The sequence below is a fragment of the Eretmochelys imbricata genome, chromosome 9 (assembly GCF_965152235.1).
Source record: "Eretmochelys imbricata isolate rEreImb1 chromosome 9, rEreImb1.hap1, whole genome shotgun sequence".
NCBI classification, from domain to species: domain Eukaryota; kingdom Metazoa; phylum Chordata; order Testudines; family Cheloniidae; genus Eretmochelys; species Eretmochelys imbricata.
This window is the reverse complement of record NC_135580.1, coordinates 19,543,594-19,562,378: the sequence shown is the minus strand read 5'-3', so window position 1 is coordinate 19,562,378 and position 18,785 is coordinate 19,543,594. Positions and strand designations below refer to the sequence as shown.

Genomic DNA, 18,785 nt, shown 5'->3' with positions numbered 1-18,785 from the left:
ATGGGAGAGTCCTCATCAAAGCACTACAGCAACACAGCAGGGCAGCTGTGCTGATGCAGCATTTGTAGTGTAGACTTGCCTGAAGATAGAGGCAGTGGTGACAGCCCTATATTCCGCGTGGAATAAAAAGAGTATAAAGTATAAAGAATAAAGTCAAGTAATTCATACCAGTATAAGTGCTTACAGACTAGGGTGATGGTAGTTCTTTAATTATACTGGTATAGTTAAAGCAGTACTCTGTATACTTCAAATATTAGAATATTAAACTTTGTATTAGAAATTAAGAATAAATGATGCATAAATAAGTCAGTACAATGGACAGAGTTTGGGCTCTTTTCATTTTGATCTTTTTATTTTTTTCCTCTACCCTATTTTGTCAGTAATATATAACATGACAATACTGTGCAGTAATATAGGGCATTGTGGACCAGATCCTTAGCTGGGGGGAATTTGGCATAGCTTTAATGATTTCAGTAAGGTTCTGGTCCACATATTCACAGATTTTTATAAATATTAATGATTCCATGGGAACAAAATATGTACTGTTAATGAACTAGCCCAGTGCTTTGTGCATTTTGTCTTGGACAATAGTGGTAGTTATTGGCCTATGAAGTTTCAATTATTAATTGGTGGGACTTATTACGGTAATGAAAGATGATGGAAGTTATTAGGTTACTAGCTCTAATGATTTTTATTTTAAAAGTAAATTACAAGTCACAAGTATTGGTCCCTCCTTATCCTCCTTCCCCAAAGAAGAAGATTTTTATTTTTAATTATTGAGTCAGGTCCTCATCTGGTGTAGCTCAACTGAGCTCCAGGAATTTCAATGGATTTACACCAGTTGACACCAGCTGAGGAGCTGCCCCTTTTTAAACAATGGTTTGTGATTAGATAATCATGTACAGGAGTCAGCTGTAACTGAATTTCCTGCCTTTTGTGGGTATTTATGGTAAATGCAACAAAACAGTGAAAGACAATTTATGCAGTCTTTCAGCAGTGTTTAATTCATGTGATTTTTCCATACTCATCCCCTTGAACTAGATTTACAGTCCCCCGCCATGCCCCCATTCAAGCAGTCATCAACCATTCATCGAATATTAAATCCGCCTATTGTGCATTTAATAGTGGTGAATTGATCATTCTGGAGGATTTTAACCTCAGTTGGGTAAACAATACTAATAATAGTTTAAGATTAATAGCCAATGAATTAAATTTGAAGAGTTGATAACAACCCCAACTCATAACTGATAACAACCCCAGCTTTTGACAGGTAATCATTCTTTGATTCATTTAATAAGCACATTAGCCATGACACTTACTACTACTGGATTTCAGAGTTAGGCAGTAAATTTCATTTTCAGAAAATAAGGGGGATCAAAGTATTTAATGTGTTTATAGGCTTAAGAACTTTTAAACACATTTTATCTACATTTTTATATCACCTAGTCAATGTTGACTAGCACCAGCTTTTCCTAGACAGCAGATGCCCAGCAACAATATAATTTGGTAATTCAGAACTTCAAACTATTTGTAACAAGCACATTCCATAATATGCAGTTACCAGGGTTCACATGTGATTTTATTAAGCACTGGGCTGGCTCCCGGCCCCTGCTGTTGCCCTCTCTCACTGGTGGCACAAATGGGCTGGAAAGCTCCCCTAAATGGGCAGATGAAGGTTCCCTGTATGGGAGAATCCCCCGGTGGCATAGGCAGGGGCGCTGGAACAATTTTTACAGTGGGGGTGCTGAGAACCATTGAACCAAACTGTAAACCCTGTATATAACGGAAACCACTTCAAGCTAGGGGCTGTAGCAGCATCCGCAGCACTCCTAGTTCCCACACCTATGGACATAGGGCTGGTTTAGCCAGCTGTATATCACCCCACCCCACCCCCAGCAGAGAGGTTATGTTGTGGGAGAGGAGACATGGCTAGATTCCTTTGCGAACAATTAGGTGGCATAGGTTAGAGCTGCCCTGAACTCCTGAGGCTACACAGCTGGAGGCTGGAAGCCAGACAAGGTGGACCAGTGCTCCGAGGTGATACTGTGAATTCTCTTTAGAACAACGCTTCCTCAGCTCTCGTCCCCTAAAGCCCCTACTCTACTTGCGCTATATTGATGACATCTTCATCATCTGGACCCATGGAAAAGAAGCCCTTGAGGAATTCCACCATGATTTCAACAATTTCCATCCCACCACCAACCTCAGCCTGGTCCAGTCCACACAAGAGATCCACTTCCTGGACACTACAGTGCTAATAAACAATGGTCACATAAACACCACCCTATACCGGAAACCTACTGACCGCTATTCCTACCTGCATGCCTCCAGCTTTCACCCTGACCACACCACACGATCCATCGTCTACAGCCAAGCTCTGCGATACAACCGCATTTGCTCCAACCCCTCAGACAGAGACAAACACCTACAAGATCTCTGTCAAGCTTTCTTACAACTACAATACCCACCTGCGGAAGTAAAGAAACAGATTGATAGAGCCAGAAGAGTTCCCAGAAGTTACCTGCTACAGGACAGGCCTAACAAAGAAAATAACAGAACGCCACTAGCCGTCACCTTCAGCCCCCAACTAAAACCCCTCCAACGCATTATTAAGGATCTACAACCTATCCTAAAGGATGACCCAACACTTTCACAAATCTTGGGAGACAGGCCAGTCCTTGCCTACAGACAGCCCCGCAACCTGAAGCAAATACTCACCAACAACCACATACCACACAACAGAACCACTAACCCAGGAACTTATCCTTGCAACAAAGCCCGTTGCCAATTGTGCCCACATATCTATTCAGGGGACACCATCACAGGGCCTAATAACATCAGCCACACTATCAGAGGCTCGTTCACCTGCACATCCACCAATGTGATTTATGCCATCATGTGCCAGCAATGCCCCTCTGCCATGTACATTGGTCAAACTGGACAGTCTCTACGTAAAAGAATAAATGGACACAAATCAGATGTCAAGAATTATAACATTCATAAACCAGTCGGAGAACACTTCAATCTCTCTGGTCACGCAATCACAGACATGAAGGTCGCTATCTTAAAACAAAAAAACTTCAAATCCAGACTCCAGCAAGAAACTGCTGAATTGGAATTCATTTGCAAATTGGATACTATTAATTTAGGCTTAAATAGAGACTGGGAATGGCTAAGTCATTATGCAAGGTAGCCTATTTCCTCTTGTTTTTTCCTACCCCCCCCCCCCAGATGTTCTGGTTTAACTTGGATTTAAACTTGGAGAGTGGTCAGTTTGGATGAGCTATTACCAGCAGGAGAGTGAGTTTGTGTGTGTATGGGGGTGGTTTTTGGAGGGGGGTGAGGGAGTGAGAGAACCTGGATTTGTGCAGGAAATGGCCTAACTTCATTATCATGCACATTGTGTAAAGAGTTGTCACTTTGGATGGGCTATCACCAGCAGGAGAGTGAATTTGTGTGGGGGGGTGGAGGGTGAGAAAACCTGGATTTGTGCTGGAAATGGCCTAACCTGACGATTACTTTAGATAAGCTATTACCAGCAGGACAGTGGGGTGGGAGGAGGTATTGTTTCATATTCTCTGTGTATATATAAAGTCTGCTGCAGGTTCCACGGTATGCATCTGATGAAGTGAGCTGTGGCTCACGAAAGCTCATGCTCAAATAAATTGGTTAGTCTCTAAGGTGCCACAAGTACTCCTTTTCTTTTTGCGAATACAGACTAACACGGCTGTTACTCTGAAACCTCTCTTTCTTAAGGTACATCTACACTGCCTGCTTCTTTTGGCGGCATGTAGAGGATGTACACAAGTAGCCCCCCTAGCCTGGATATAAATAGCAATGTAGACAGTGATTGACTGCTTAGACTAGTAGAGTGAAGACATGTGGTACATATCCTACATGACTCTCAACTCACCCAAATCATGCCTCTCCATGTACACTGCTATTTTTAGCAGTGTAGTAGTGTCCTACTGTTTCCCCTCTGCTGGAACCGTTCCCTGCCACAGGAAGAGACTCCGGCAGCGGGGAAAGGCTAATCTTTCCCCATTGCCTGCCCCCATGATATCACTAACACGTATATCTACATGCTGCAGTGTGACACAACTTGCTTTTTACTGCAGCATGTAGCCATGCATACTTTACATGCCACTGCCACAGGTGTGTAGTGTAGATATAGCCTAAGATGCTTGGTTGGTATGTCTTGCTCATATACTCAGGGTCAAACTGATCGCTGGATTTGGCGTCAGGAAGGAATTTTCCCCCAGGACAGATTGGCAGGAACCTTGGACATTTTTTAACCAACTTCTGCAGTCTAGACATCAATCACCTGGGCATACCTCACCTAGTTCAGTCCCTGCAATTGCAGGAGCCTCAGGCAATGGTGGTAGCTCGGTCTGTCCTGTTCTTTGCCTGTGGCACACAACAGCTTCATCTAACTCAAGTTATTGGGCTCAATATAGGGGTATCAGGGTGAAATTTAATGGCCTGTGATATACAGGAGATCAGACTAGGTCAGAGGTGGACAAACTACAGCCCGTGGGCCACATCCGGCCTGTGAGATGGTCCTGCCTGGCCCTTGAGCTCCTGGCCAGGGAGGCTAGCCCCCGGCCACTCCCCTGCTGTCCTCCCTCTCCCACAGCCACGCGACCACATGGGCAGCACAGCTGGCTCCGGCAGGGCAGCGGGGCTGCAAACTCCTGCTGCTCTGAGTTGCATTGAAGGGGATGGAAGGGGGAGGGGTGGGGCTTGGATAAGGGGCAGGAGGTCCCAGGGGGGCAGTTAGGGGACAGGGAGCAGGGGGCAGTTGGATAGGCATGGGAGTCCCGGGGGGCCTGTCAGGGGGCAGGGGTGTGGATAGGGGTCAAGGGGGACAGTCAGGGGACAGGGAAGGAGGGGTAGGGTAGGGGGTGGGGTCCCGGGGGGGGCAGTTTGGGGCATGGGGTCCCAGGAGGGAGCAGTCAGGGGACAAGGAACGGGGGGGTTGGATGGGTCAGGGGTTTTGAGGGGGGCAGTCAGAGGGTGGGAAGTGGGAGGGGGTGGATGGGGGTGGGAGCAAGGCTGTCTGGGGAGGCACAGCCTTTCCTACCCGACCCTCCATACAGTTTTGCACCCTGATGTGGCCCTCGGGCCAAAAAGTTTGCCCACCCCTGGACTAGGTGATCCCTTCTGGCCTTTAACTCTATGAAATTTACACCAGGGGCCAATCCACTGCCAGGACCATGAGTTCAAAAGTAGTTTACGGCCATCTTTTCATGCCCTTCACTTGTGTTCTGCACCAAGCGCAGCTTTGCTGCACCCAGGAATATTAGTGGCTCTGTTCAGATCTTCTGTGAAATATTTTAACATAAAAAAAAGCAAATTAATACATGAGAACTAAAATAAATTAATGTGGATGTAAAACAAAGGTTTATGAGGCACCCCCTTACAGAACAAAATTCTTTTCCTGACTGGGAGTTTTGCCTGTGGAAGTTGCATGATTCAGGGCCTGAACCTTTCACATATTGGACAAAATATTACTCTGAGCAAATGAGTAACACTGTTGAACCAGAAAACTCTAGAAAGAGTTTATAAATTGAATGAACCTCTCAAAATGTAAACCGATCCCTTTAATTCCTTCTGATGATATAACTGGAACTTTTGAGGTCCGTTATGTTCTCATGAATATTATATTTTGTAGTACATTTCCTGCTTTTGCTGGTTGCACAATTCCAGCTCCTGCACTCACAGCTTCCTCTGAAATATCCAGGCTGTGTTGCATCACTACTTAGAATTCTGCATCTTCCATCTCCCCCTCACACCCCTTAATTTGCCTTTAAACAACTCAAAATTGTTAAAGATTAACTGAATATCAGCTAACACAAAAGGCAGTGAAGATGTGTCATCCTCTGTCTGACACTTTGAAGATGACCTGAAAAGGAAACAAAATGTGTTTCTGCCCTTTTTTTGCTTCATTATGACAGATAATGAAGGCCGGATTTTCTCTCTCTCTTTTTTTTTAAAATCCCTCTCCCCTGGCTTTGTGTTCAAAAGAAATTCTCACTCCACTGTGGAAGCCTGCTCTGTAGCTTGATGTGGAATGTCGCAGGGCCCTCTACACTTCCTTGTCTCCTTTGGGTCCGACCAGGCCCTGGGTCCAAGCAAAGCACTTCAGCATGTGCTTAAAATGAAGCACGAATAGTCTCCGCTGAAGCCAGCTGAATAACTCACATACTTAAACCAAACCACATGCCTTAGTGATTGGGGCCCAAGCAAGTAATTAGTATATGTAATTCCCTGAGGACAGAGACCACAATGGTTACAGATGCATGCAAACAGACATAAGAGACTTTAACTGTCTGGCCAATAAACTTACATCTATTTTTAAAGAGATTTGAGGAATCCTTACTCTTTATAGATACAGCCCTCATCACCATGGTATCCAAGCTAGGACTCTTGTCTAGCCAGAAAAAGCCATCATGTCTGCTAGCCTTTGCAATACTAAGAAAACACCCTGTAATAAGGGGATGCTTCCTTAAACCAGCATTACCCGCTTACCCAGTCCTACCCCTGTCCCTATGACTCCATCCATTCAGATTACAACCCTATGTCCTGAAGTGGCAGGAAGCTTCTTCACTGCCTGGCTTAATGTCAGCCAGGAGAGAAATTTTAAATGGATCTCAGGCCTAGTCTACACTAGGAATTAGGTCAATATAACTACATCACTCTGGGGTGTGAAAATTCCACACCCCAAACGACACAGTTAAATTGACCTAACCTTCGGTGTGCACAGCACTAGGTCAAAATTCTCCCACTGATTTACCTTCCACCTCTCAGGGAGGTGGATTACCTACGCCAACAGGAGAAGCCCTCCCATCAGCCTAGGTAGCATCTTCACTGAGGTGCTAGAGCGATGCCACTGCAGCATGTTAAGTGTAGATAAGCCCTCAGGATATCTCCTAGGCTGATCTCCGTTACAGAATTATTTGATCGGTCAGTTAACAAAAATTGGTGCTTTGCCCCAAGAAATAATAGATTTCATTACCGGTCCTGCACACTCTGGCATTTGTAGGCAAGAGTCTTCCAGCCATCTCCCTTTGAACAACCAGGGATAAAAGATGCACCTGTCCCCTTCCCCTTCTAAAGGCCTCCCATCAGATAGGTATGATTTCCTTGTACTGCTGAATCTGTTCTTAATTGTCTCTGGCAAGAGCTCAAGGGTGTTACTCCAAAAGCAGGACAACAATGTCCAGCCACATAATATAGTCCAAAAAGTTATGCTAGCTGCAACTTGGGAAGTTGCATATAATTGTTCCTATATTTCCTGGTTCAAGCTTGTGGTCAAATCTGAAAATTCTTCGGCTGGATTTAAAAACAACATAAAAAAGGTAAATGTGGAAAATATAGCTACATCTCTCGAAGAAAGGCTTGAAATCACTATGCAAAAGTACATGATTACATTTGCCCATGCAAATCACTAGACTGAGTACACAGATTGTGTGTATAATTGAATGTAATTATGCCCACAAAGGTCAGCAATGTGCAGTTATGTGGGTATTTTTGACCAAAGACCTCACACCTCCTTATCTGCACATCTGATCCTTAGCTAAACTGGACAAAGTAGTACTACAAACAAGGAACAAACCTAGAGTGGCAGAGAAACAGACTAGATGGCCTAATTGGAGTCTTCATTCCATCTCTAACAGGTATTATTTTATTACATGATTTGAGCATTCAGGGTGAACACCTATTGTAGTGTTATCTATAAAAAGCACAAAAATTACTTACAGCATTGTGCCGCTGCTCATTCTCATCACAGTGATACCAAAAGGGTTCTGAATTATATCGACTTTATACTTTAAATTGGAGGCTGCGGATCCACCAAAAGCTTCTACATTCTCATGAGGAACTTCAAATCTTTTTTTATTAGGATCAGTGATCTGCACAGATTAAACAGTTACATTTAAATTATTAGAGGTCCAAAAATTAACTTCTACTTATCTACTAGAACATTTTCCTGAATCACAATATGTATTGAACTAACTATATCAACCGATCAAGTCAGCAAGAGCAAACGGGACAAATGCCTCCTTTTGAAAAAAAAGTCGGGACGGCCGAGACAGGGCTTTAAAAAGGGACTGCTCCGGCCCAAATGGGATGTAAGGTCACCCTATCCTGCCGCTAGCCCTCTATGTGCCTGTGCCACAGCCCCCCATCAATTAATTGTGTACCCCTAGTACCTTACCATCCGTCCAGTGCCTTCCAGCTCCATATTAATTAATTCTGGCCCCATCAGCCCCAAATCAGTTATATTTGTGCCCCCAGCCCCAAACCAATTAGGTTTGTGCTCCCCAGCCCTATATCAACTCTGCTCCACTCCAGTCCCACATATTGCCTCCTAGCACATGTGTTTCCCTGAAGCCCCCCAGGGGATCTTAAACCCCCGCTTCAACCTGCGGGGGAAACACAACCTGAGGGGCTCTTCATCTTCCTCTTAGGCCCAAGTGGGAAGCAGGAGGGTGGCACAGCACCGGGCGCTCTTCACCCTTTTCCTAGGCCTGGAGTTGCAGTGAAGAGGAGAGAGGAGATAGGAGCAGAAGGGAGCCAAGCCATTTTTCACAGGAAGGGAGGAGTGGAGGGAGCAGAGATGCCATAAGCTGCTGAGCTCATTCTGTTCCCAGTTCCCCTCTTGTAAAAATGGTATCAGCAGCTCCCTCTCCTCTGCTACCCCCAAACCTCTCACAACTCCTGCGGGGATGTGGGAGAGCTCTAACTGCCACCTCTAATTGCTTCCCCAAGAGGTGGGAGGAGTGGGAAAGGCAGCCAGTCAGAGCCAGTTTTCCACATAGGCTGATGGATTTTCCCTGCAGACCTCTAGAATGCTCTGGAAACCCTAGTGTTGGTGGAGGTCTGCAATTGTTAGGACAAAAAATTAAAAATGGCTTGTATTTGATTGAAACTAAAAAGGGAACTTTACCAGAAATTTGTCTAAGACTACATGGCTAATGTTCCTTAGTATTTGAAAGGTGCCATGGGATCTTTAATGACTACAAGTAATAAAGAATTGGATTCAATATCTCATCCAAAAGATGGCACTTCTAGAAACTCATTGGCTGGTTGGGGAATTGGTTCAGTACTGACTTTCAGAATAAGGGGCTAAACACTGAATAAGCAACAATGCTTACTATAGTTCCCCAATTTTTCTTTGGAGGTCTCCCCTCTAAATACTAACCAGACTTGACCCTATACAGCCGAAGATGATGCAGTTGTTATCATATTTATATTTACTCTTAGACTGTATTTAATCTTAACACCACTGGAATTTTTATTTAGGAATAATGGGGAGTTTATAGCAGTATTTCTCAGACATTTGTTTTTGAGCCACTACCCAGTTCTTCATTTCAAATGAGATGGAAAAACAAAGCAGCAGAGGACTTTTGATGACTATAGATCCCGTGCTTTTTTGGGAGGGGAATGGGGGGCATAGGCACTGACTCCCTGGGTGCTCTGGCCCCAGAGCACCCATGCGGAAAAAAATAGTGGGTGCTCAGCACCCACTGTTGGCCCCGCGGATCAGCTCCTACCCCTGCCTCACAGCGCTTCCCAGCGATGTGGGGGAGAAGTCGGAGTGAGGGCGGGGTGCGCTTGAGGAAGGGGGCGGAACAGGGCAGGAAGAGGGGGCAGGGAGGAGTGGGAGCGGGAAGAGGCAGGGCTGGAGTGGGGCCTTGGGGGAAGGGTGGAGGGGCAGCTGGGCCTGGGGCGGGGTAGGGGTCGAGCACCCCAGGGGAAATGAGGAAGCTGGTGCCTCTGGGGAGAGTGGGGGTAAGAGTGTCAATTTCCCTGCCCTGGTCAAACAGACTTGGCTAATAATCCTAACTATTCAGATTCCAATTGGATATGGTATTGTTATTTACTACCTCTCCCACATTGCTGTAGTGTTGTGGTGTGCTGCAAAACAGCTAGAGCATGATTCTGGAAAGCAGTTTGACAGTCTTCAGGATGAATTAGAACACGCAGAGACTGGAGAGAAAAGGAAACACTACCAATCTCCTCTGCCATTCACTTCTCCAGTGTTATGAAGCAGTGTAAAACACTAATCTTAAACAGCATAAGAAACAATGTAACCTTGAACCGGAAGCGATTTGTTGTCTGATATTCTCCCGTGAGCTGGACAGTGTTAATATCATTTCCAAATAGGGAAGGTGAAGGCAGCCTCTTTAACTTAGCCATAAAACCTTAACAAGAAAAAAATATATATATATTATATTGTTGCTTTATTGCACCATGGAATCACAGAAATGTAAATCTAGAAGTGTCCTGAAGCAGGGCCAAGGATACCAAGACCCTCACTCTCCAGTGCTTTGCTAGCCTGTTCTTCAAAACCTCCAATGATGGGGATTCCACAACCTCCCTTGGAAGCTTATTCCAGTGCTTAACTATCCTTACAGTTAGAAAGTTTTTTACCCAATATTTAACCTACATCTCTCTTGCTGCAGATTAAACCCAATACTTCTTGTCCTACCTTCAGTGGACATGGAGAATGATTGATCACAGTCTTCTTTTGTAACAGGCCTTAATGTATTTGAAGACTTACCAGGTCCCTCCCACCTCCATCCAATCTTCTTTTCTCAAGACTAAACATGCCTAGTTTTTGTTGTTGTTGTTTTTGTTTTAAACTTTTCTTGGGTCAGGATTTCTAAACCTTTTATCATAAAGGAGATCTACATCTCACAGTTGCTATAGAATCCTTAAGGATTAATGCATTTGGTGTGCATCCTTTGAAAAGTCTTACTATAAAAATCATTACATTACTATAAAGATCTACATGGTAGGTTCATATATAAAAATATTTATATAGACCTCAAAAGGGTGCATGGAACTTTACAGCACAAATGCAAAGAGATAGCCTTTAGATGGCCCCTCCTCCAGGGAGCTTTCTATTTAACTTTACCCATGATGCAGCAAGTGAGAGTAACAAGTGAAGGGGATTGGGCAAGAAAGGACAAGGGTTTCCACCATGTCATGAAGTTACTCAGGGCTAAATTATGGCTTTGCCACAAACCCTGGGCATGGGGCTATGTGTCATTGCAGTGCCCAAGGAACAGGACACAATCTGCTTCACATTTCCCCCTGCTCTGGGTAGATGGCAAGTATCCTTCGCCAGCTTGATTCTGCCTTGGTAGGTACTTCTAACCTCTGCATGATGCAGGTAACTGATATAGACAAGCATAATGGGCTACATGAACACCTTGATGGTGCCATTACATTTGTTATTTATAAATAAATACACATTCTAATGTTTTACACATCCCTTATTTTTTGGAACCGAACCTCCAAGGTGGATAGTAATCAGAGTTATTATGACACAATTCAAGATAGATCAAAGAGCAGGCAGAGATCAGCCCCAGCCACTGCAACAAAAATACCAGATTTTTTGGAAATGTATCACATCAATGGGGGAAAACTTTATATAAAGAGAATATTGTTAAAGAGTATACATTAACAGTAACTTGGACACCAAGGATGTACTTTACTGCTTGAGCACAGCTTGCTACCTACCTGTATCTGTTTGCTTCACACCTCCCTCTACTTGATACCCATGACTCTTGGAGAAGAAGCACCAGGGTATGTGTGTTTCATCTTGTGGATTCCAGCAACAGCCACGCAGTGTACATAAGCTCTGTTTCAAAGGCAAGGAGAACTTGATTATATTAACAGCACCAATTAGCACCAAATAACCATCTAGATGAAAATCATGCATGATGTGTATTTCAAATACCAGCAAATTTTGTTATACCATTCACAAGCACTCCTCTTTGGGGAAATCAATAGTTGTTTGACTGTATAAGAACATGATAGAAGCAAAGAATGGCTTTTCTAGATCCAAGGTAAAAATGAGTGAATTAGTTCAGGAAAAACTAGGAAGTCTGACTCTTCACCCATTCTGAGAACCACATTGCAAGGGAGACTTTTTTAAGGTTCTGAAATGTTTGGATACTATTTTTTTTTTTTTATGATTTTTTGTATTTATTTCCGAATTTTAGCTGGGACCAGAAGTGAACATACTGAAATACGTCAAGAAAGCTTTTTTTAAATCAGATTTCTAGCCCATTTAGGAAGATCCAATAGTTTCACTCATGGTTTAGATAAGTATCAAAACATCTGCATGCACTTCTGTACCAAAACTAAACTCCAAACCTTCTTGACCTTTCCCCACTGATAGTTTAATATGGAAGACTTGTACTTTTTAAATGGAGAGTTCACATAAACATAACACTTTCTGTTGTTAAATTTGTGCTAAATAATACAGTGGTATCAGCATAAATGAGGAAATACTCATTCCACAATATTTCACTGTTCATCTGCCTTCCATTAATGTAATGTTTCTTTCCAAAATTAAAAAAATGTACAAATAATTCTGGCAATTGACAAATTTTCTCATCTGTTCATGGACCAATCACACACAAACTCTCGAAGAAACAGAACAAGAAACATGTAAGATGTGGGTGGATAGGAATCAGCCCACATCATATAGTAAATTGTGAACTAATAAGTCTGTAACTCTGTTTCTTTGATCTGAATCATGAGTAGAGTTGTGTGAATAACCAATTTTTCAGTTTGGTAGCTGAATTAAAATACAAATGTTTCAGGTTAACCCAAAACCCTCAGTGAAGTAATGTTTTCATTTGACTAAAAATAAAATGCAGTGACATAAACATATACTCTAGCTCTGTGTGCATGTTAGCCTGAATAGCTTTTCTGTTAGAAATAAATTTCTTTACAGATTGCCTGGCCAGCGCTATACATTTGTAAGTAAAAGCAGTTTTGGGTAACTTCATTTTGTTTCTGATGTCTACATATTTTTTCTCAGTACGGATGTAACTGACCACTTGGGTCATGTGCACTACTGATATTTTAAACTAATATCAGTGAAAATTAGTAGCAGAATTAGACAGCCCATCTACCCTAACAGATCCTAGAGCTGGTGAAAAAACGTTGACAAAAATGACAGGTTTCAGAGTAACAGCCGTGTTAGTCTGTATTTGCAAAAAGAAAAGGAGGACTTGTGGCACCTTAGAGACTAACCAATTTATTTGAGCATAAGCTTTCGTGAGCTACAGCTCACTTCATCGGATGCATACATACAGTATCCGATGAAGTGAGCTGTAGCTCACGAAAGCTTATGCTCAAATAAATTGGTTGGTCTCTAAGGTGCCACAAGTCCTCCTTTTCTGTTGACAAAAATGAAATTTCAATTAAATAAAATGGAAACCATTTTATGAAAGTGGTTTTCTGTTTTCCAGCCAGATCTAACAAATCCCTTTAGAATACTTTTCAGCTGTCACTGCAGAGTTCAGCAACATTATGATAGGTAGACCTGATTCCATATAACAGAGTTTATATCACCAAGTGCTCCATTGCTTTTGCTGGCTTCCCATTCATCTCTGAATCTAAATTGCTCTGTTGGTTTTCAACCTCTCCCTGAGCTTGCTTCACTTAAGTGCAGTTACCGACTAAGCGCTTGTCCCCTGGAGCGCTTAGTGAAGACGCAACTTATGCCGATGGGAGAGCTTCTCCCATCAGCATAGGTACTTCCACCTCCCTGAGAGTTGTAACTGTGTCGACAGAAGAAGCTCTCCCATCAACATAGTGCTGTCTGCACAGTCGCTCAAGGGTGTGGACTGAAATTTTTTTAATCCATATCCCTTCTTTTAAGGCCACTTTCCTTATAAGACATTTCTCATACAAAAAATTTGATTCAACACTATTGCTGATACTTCATTTTAGGGTACTATAGAAAAATAAATGAATTGTTCTGATATTGTTATTATTACCAGTTTTAGAGATATTTAAAAGGATATTAGATCAAAAAATTGCTGTACCTTAGAGAAGCCTAAGGATCACATATACAACATAATCATCCAAATTTTTGGCTCAGCATTGGTTCTCACCTTTCAAATCCTTTCTATTTAGTTTTCAAACAGAGCCTTCTAATCACAGTGGGGAAAAAATAGAACCCTAGACTTACCATGGGACTCTCAGTAAACAAAGTGTTGCTTGCATGCATGCATTCATCTCCTACTGAAGGATGAGTGCACCATTTAACATGGGAAGATTAGATCAAAGGTACCACTTAAAGATTCAAGTAATCTGCATGACTGCACCTATATTGTGCCCTACTTCTTGAGCAAGATAGGAAACCAATTTGTTCCCAGTGAAAGAACAGGGGAGTACAATATGTTTACCTGCGGGATATTATTGAACCATATAGCATAATACAAGCTATCAAATACCAAGAGCATTAGCAACTGTGAACTTTGGAACTCATCAGGGAATTCTCTCATGTTAGCCGTGTTAGTCTGTATTTGCAAAAAGAAAAGGAGTACTTGTGGCACCTTAGAGACTAATCAATTTATTTGAGCACAAGCTTTCGTGAAGCTTTCATGCATCCGATGAAGTGAGCTGTAGCTCACGAAAGTTTGTGCTCAAATAAATTTGTTCGTCTCTAAGGTGCCACAAGTACTCCTTTTCTCAAGTTAGTGATATTTTGATTATTTTTTTAAATGGCTGCAATTAGCCATCACATACAAAAAAAATCCCACTGGATGGGGCAGGGGGAAGGAAAATACAAATCACCAGCTTCTATCTGAAAAGAACATATCATTTAAAGAGGAATAAAAGTGAAAGTCATGAGTTTAAGGGCAAGGATAGAAAAACTGAAATGACAATATTTCCATTGGATAAGAAAAGTATCTAAGTAGATTCTTAACCAGGAAGGTCTCTGTGCTCATCTGAAAAGAGAGAGAGAGAGAGAGAGAGATTGAGACTAAAAACTTGATATGGAAGCAAACTGTGGCACACAAGATGCAGATCTGATGCATCTTGAGAAGATTAATAGTTAATCAGATGTTAATATTCTGCCCTAGGGACTGCACCTTGACACAGTAGGAAGACTGCTATGTTCCAATGACTGAGCTAGGGGGGGCGGGAAGATAGGTCAAAAAGTAGGTACTAGATGAAAAGCAGTCCATTGATCCTCCAGGTTGGGGGTTCAGTGACAGGTCAACAACCTATTCTTGTAAAGAAGCTAGGTTATAGGAAAAACAAGGTAACCATTCTGGCAAGCAGCATAATAAACAGGGAGGGAAAGCCTTATTCATGCTCTGAGTGATATCTGATGACATGGGAAGGATTCAGATTCAGAAATCTCATATGTAGCTTGTGGAGCAGTGGAAAATATTTGCATCACCTTTGATAAATTTCAGATGCCCCTCAGTGTATCTGTGTGATCCTACCCTGCTTGAATGCAGGGCAAATCAAAGGGGGTGGTCAAAGAGATAGGCAGGAAGGGTAAAACAATGGCCTAGATAAGGAGCTTCCCCTCAAATCACATTAGCCTGGTTTATAGCCCTGAAATATCAACCTGAACTCCTCAGTTCCAATCAGGTGACGGTGAGAAGGAGATGATCAAAAGACCCTGATCTGTGAAAAGATCTGCTTTACAGAGGGGGTGGGGGGAAGTTGTCAGCTGCTACAAAAGCTGACTCAGATTGACTAAGCGCCAGGGTCTGCAGCAACCAGGCTGTAACTTGGCCCCCAAGAGAATAGGAGATACCAAGGCTAAATCAAGTCTAGCTGGGGGCTGGAGAGGAATGTCAAGAGTAGGTAAGACGGTATGCATGTAGGTCTGTGTTATCTTAATACCCTTTGTGTGAGCACTGGCAAAACAAATCATGCTTTGTTTTGGAGAAGCTGTTTCTGTAACACTGCATATTGCTACTGATTACAGGCTCCTGAAGGGGATCTCTTGCTAGTGCCAAGTCCACTGGGCTTTCTAGGTATCACAGTTGGCAAACAGGGGTTGGAGAGTGGTGTGATTGTGGGATCCCACCCCAAAGAGAAGTGAAGACACAAGCCTGCCATTTGAAAAGGTTGCACTCAGGGGGAGGGGAACTGGAAGAGGGTTTAAGGTGCGGCAGCCTATCCAGGGACTGTGCCATTATAAATGTTAATATGTGAATTTTAGATAATGAAGGAAGGAATGGTTTCAGCAGAGCAAGGTTGTATTATATATTACGGGTGAGATTTTCCAAAGCACCCAGTGTGGATCTACCTTTGCTCTCACTGACATCAGTAGCAAAACTCCCAGATGTCAAAGGGAACAGAGGTAAGCCAGCACTGAGAGCTTTGGAAAATCCCATCCTACAGCTCCCAGATTACAGGCTTGAGTTTTCCTTGTGTCCACAAGGTTGTTTTTATAGTCAAATCTCACGTTTCATTGTTTTTGGCCCATTTTCTAATTAACCTCATGTATGTGTTTCAGACCTTTGTTGCCACTCGATCTGGAATGCAGTCAATTCTCTCTGCGACGTTTACTGCTGGACAGTCTGGAGAAAAGTCTGTTAAAAAATGAATGGATTATTATTAATAGTGCTGAATTATAGAAATAGCTTAATTACATTTTTAAATAATTTAAATCTAAAGGCCTGATTCCCCAGTACCGTCAAACTTGTGCAAACATGTACCTCTAAGCAAAGTAGGCATAAAACACTGCCATTCTGATGTAATCATTTTGGGACCTACTTCTCTCAGGTATATATAACTACACAAGACGCAAGACAGCACAGAATTCTTCCTAGGCATACCCAACTTTTTTAAATGTTATGGCAGAAAATAAAGATGCAGAATGTGATAAAGTTTCAAAGAACTCCTGTAGCCTTTATCACACATTGCTTCATTTAAAATTCACCAGGTATTAAAAATAGAGAGACTTTTGCTCCATGTTCATGATATTGTTCTGCTGCTATTATATGTGCTTCCTACCCTGTATATGCTTTCTTCCACAGTATCCAGAGTTTGGGCATCCTCAGAGACACAAATATCCCAGGGATATGAAGGTGTTCCATGAATACTTTTATAATTAAATTTGTGGGGCTCTAGTCACTAGTGAACTTGAGAAGTCCAAGAGCCTCCATTGCCAGATGGTATCATAAGGGGCGTTGCATGTGCCCATTGGAAGTTGTAGCCTTTTTTCAGTTTATTTAGTTAGTTAATTAAGTTCCAAACTGAGGCCTACAAATATTATTCCAACTTGAGCCTTATACAGTGGGGTTTTGTCTGTTTGTTTTAACTGCTATGTCAGGTTGATATGTTCACGTCCAAAAGCTGATACAAATAAATGCAAGTATCTGCCGCCACAAGCAGCTGTACTCCCAATACCTGAGCACATTCACTTTGTGTTAGAATTTATCACTTCCTTTTATACACACTGCCATTTGCATGCACAAACTGTGGGCTTGATTACCCAGTCTTCACATGCAACTGAGGATGCATGCAAAATGTGGCCATGTCAAAACGGAGGCTCCTTGCACATTTGGCTCTGTATGCTAGCCTAACTCTAAACCAAATTTTCTTCTAATTTATTGATTCATTAAAAGAAAACTCTTGTCTTTTATGATATTTTCTTCCACACAACAGAATCTCACTGAAAAAATAAATCAGTTTGCATTTAGTTACAAATTAGAGTTTACAAGCCATTCTAAATGGTATAACTAATTAATTAAAAGTATAAAACATGGGGAGACTTAAATCAAAGGACCAAACTATATTTAATCATCTGATAAGATATTAATGCATCTTATCAATACAGTTATCGAACGGGTCAAAATCTTTGAAGTCTTTCATTTCTACACAGTACATATTATACATACATAGTATATCAGCTGGAGCGATTCCATGGAGTTGTTCGCTGACATAACATATGAAGAGCTCTTAAATTTTTTCTCTCTTTTGGACAGCTATTAGTTGTTAATCAAAATATTGAAATTCCACTTTCTTCATTAAAAAAGTAACTTAAAGAAATACACAGTGCAGGTATTGGAACGATAGAAGTTGCATTTACTTTCAACTGCTTCAAATTCTTAATCTTTCTAGTTTTTTTACTCATTATAAATATTAACATTATCTATAAAAAGGGAGAAACCACTGTGCTTCGTCAGCATCAGGGCCCCATTGTGCTAGACACTACCAATACACAGGGAGATGCAGTCTATATCTCAAAGAGTTTACCATCTATACACAAAAGAATTGATTTTGTGAAGGACACCATATAAACACATGGAGTGTTACATGCTCTCATGCTTGAATTTTGTCTATAAGCCTGATCCATCGTCCTCTAGAAAGACTCCTATCAACTTCAGTGGGCATTGATTAGACTAAGAGTCAATGCCATGGTTCATTTTGTTAATCAAATCTAATACATTCCCTCTTCGAGCAATTCAAATTCAGGGACTATTCTTGGATTGACCTTTGAGTTCTACAATAATCATGATAAATAATAACTGTTACCTTGGAGTCCAGGTTGTCCTGTTGCTAAAAGTGCCACCAGAATGCAGGCTACAATCACCACCAAACAAAATAGGACAATCAGGGAGAGCTCTAATCCGCTGAACTTCTTCTTCCCCATCTAGCCACGGATAAACACCATTGTAAAAAATAAATACATAAAAAAAGTTTCAGGAATGTGCTTTTTAGTAAATATCTAGCAAATATTTGCTTTAAGAATGAATCCTTTGCCCAAAGAAGTTAAAATACAACCACACCTCACAAAGTGTAATATTCTGATGTTCAGATTCGATTAAACAGAGTAAGTTACTAAAGCTGGTTGGGAAGTGTATTTAAATTGTCTGTGACAAACTTCTGGGAAACAAAAAAAAATAATTTTATTCAAATTTTTCCATGACACTTTTCAGTTTTTCCTTGAACTTTCCAGGAACTTTTTTTTTTGTTTAAAGTTTTCAACAAACAAAATG

The 18,785-nt window shown here is 41.8% G+C and overlaps 1 protein-coding gene across 1 annotated transcript in view; it reads right to left on the bottom strand.

The window, feature by feature from the left end:
- SI (sucrase-isomaltase) overlaps nt 1–18,439 on the bottom strand; it is a 139,503-nt gene extending 121,064 nt beyond the window's left edge. The window contains 5 exon segments of the mRNA XM_077826868.1: nt 7,762–7,913; nt 10,099–10,208; nt 11,533–11,653; nt 16,300–16,373; nt 18,322–18,439. Coding sequence (XP_077682994.1) covers nt 7,762–7,913; nt 10,099–10,208; nt 11,533–11,653; nt 16,300–16,373; nt 18,322–18,439 — 575 coding nt within the window.
- Between the last annotated feature and the right edge of the window lie 346 nt (nt 18,440–18,785).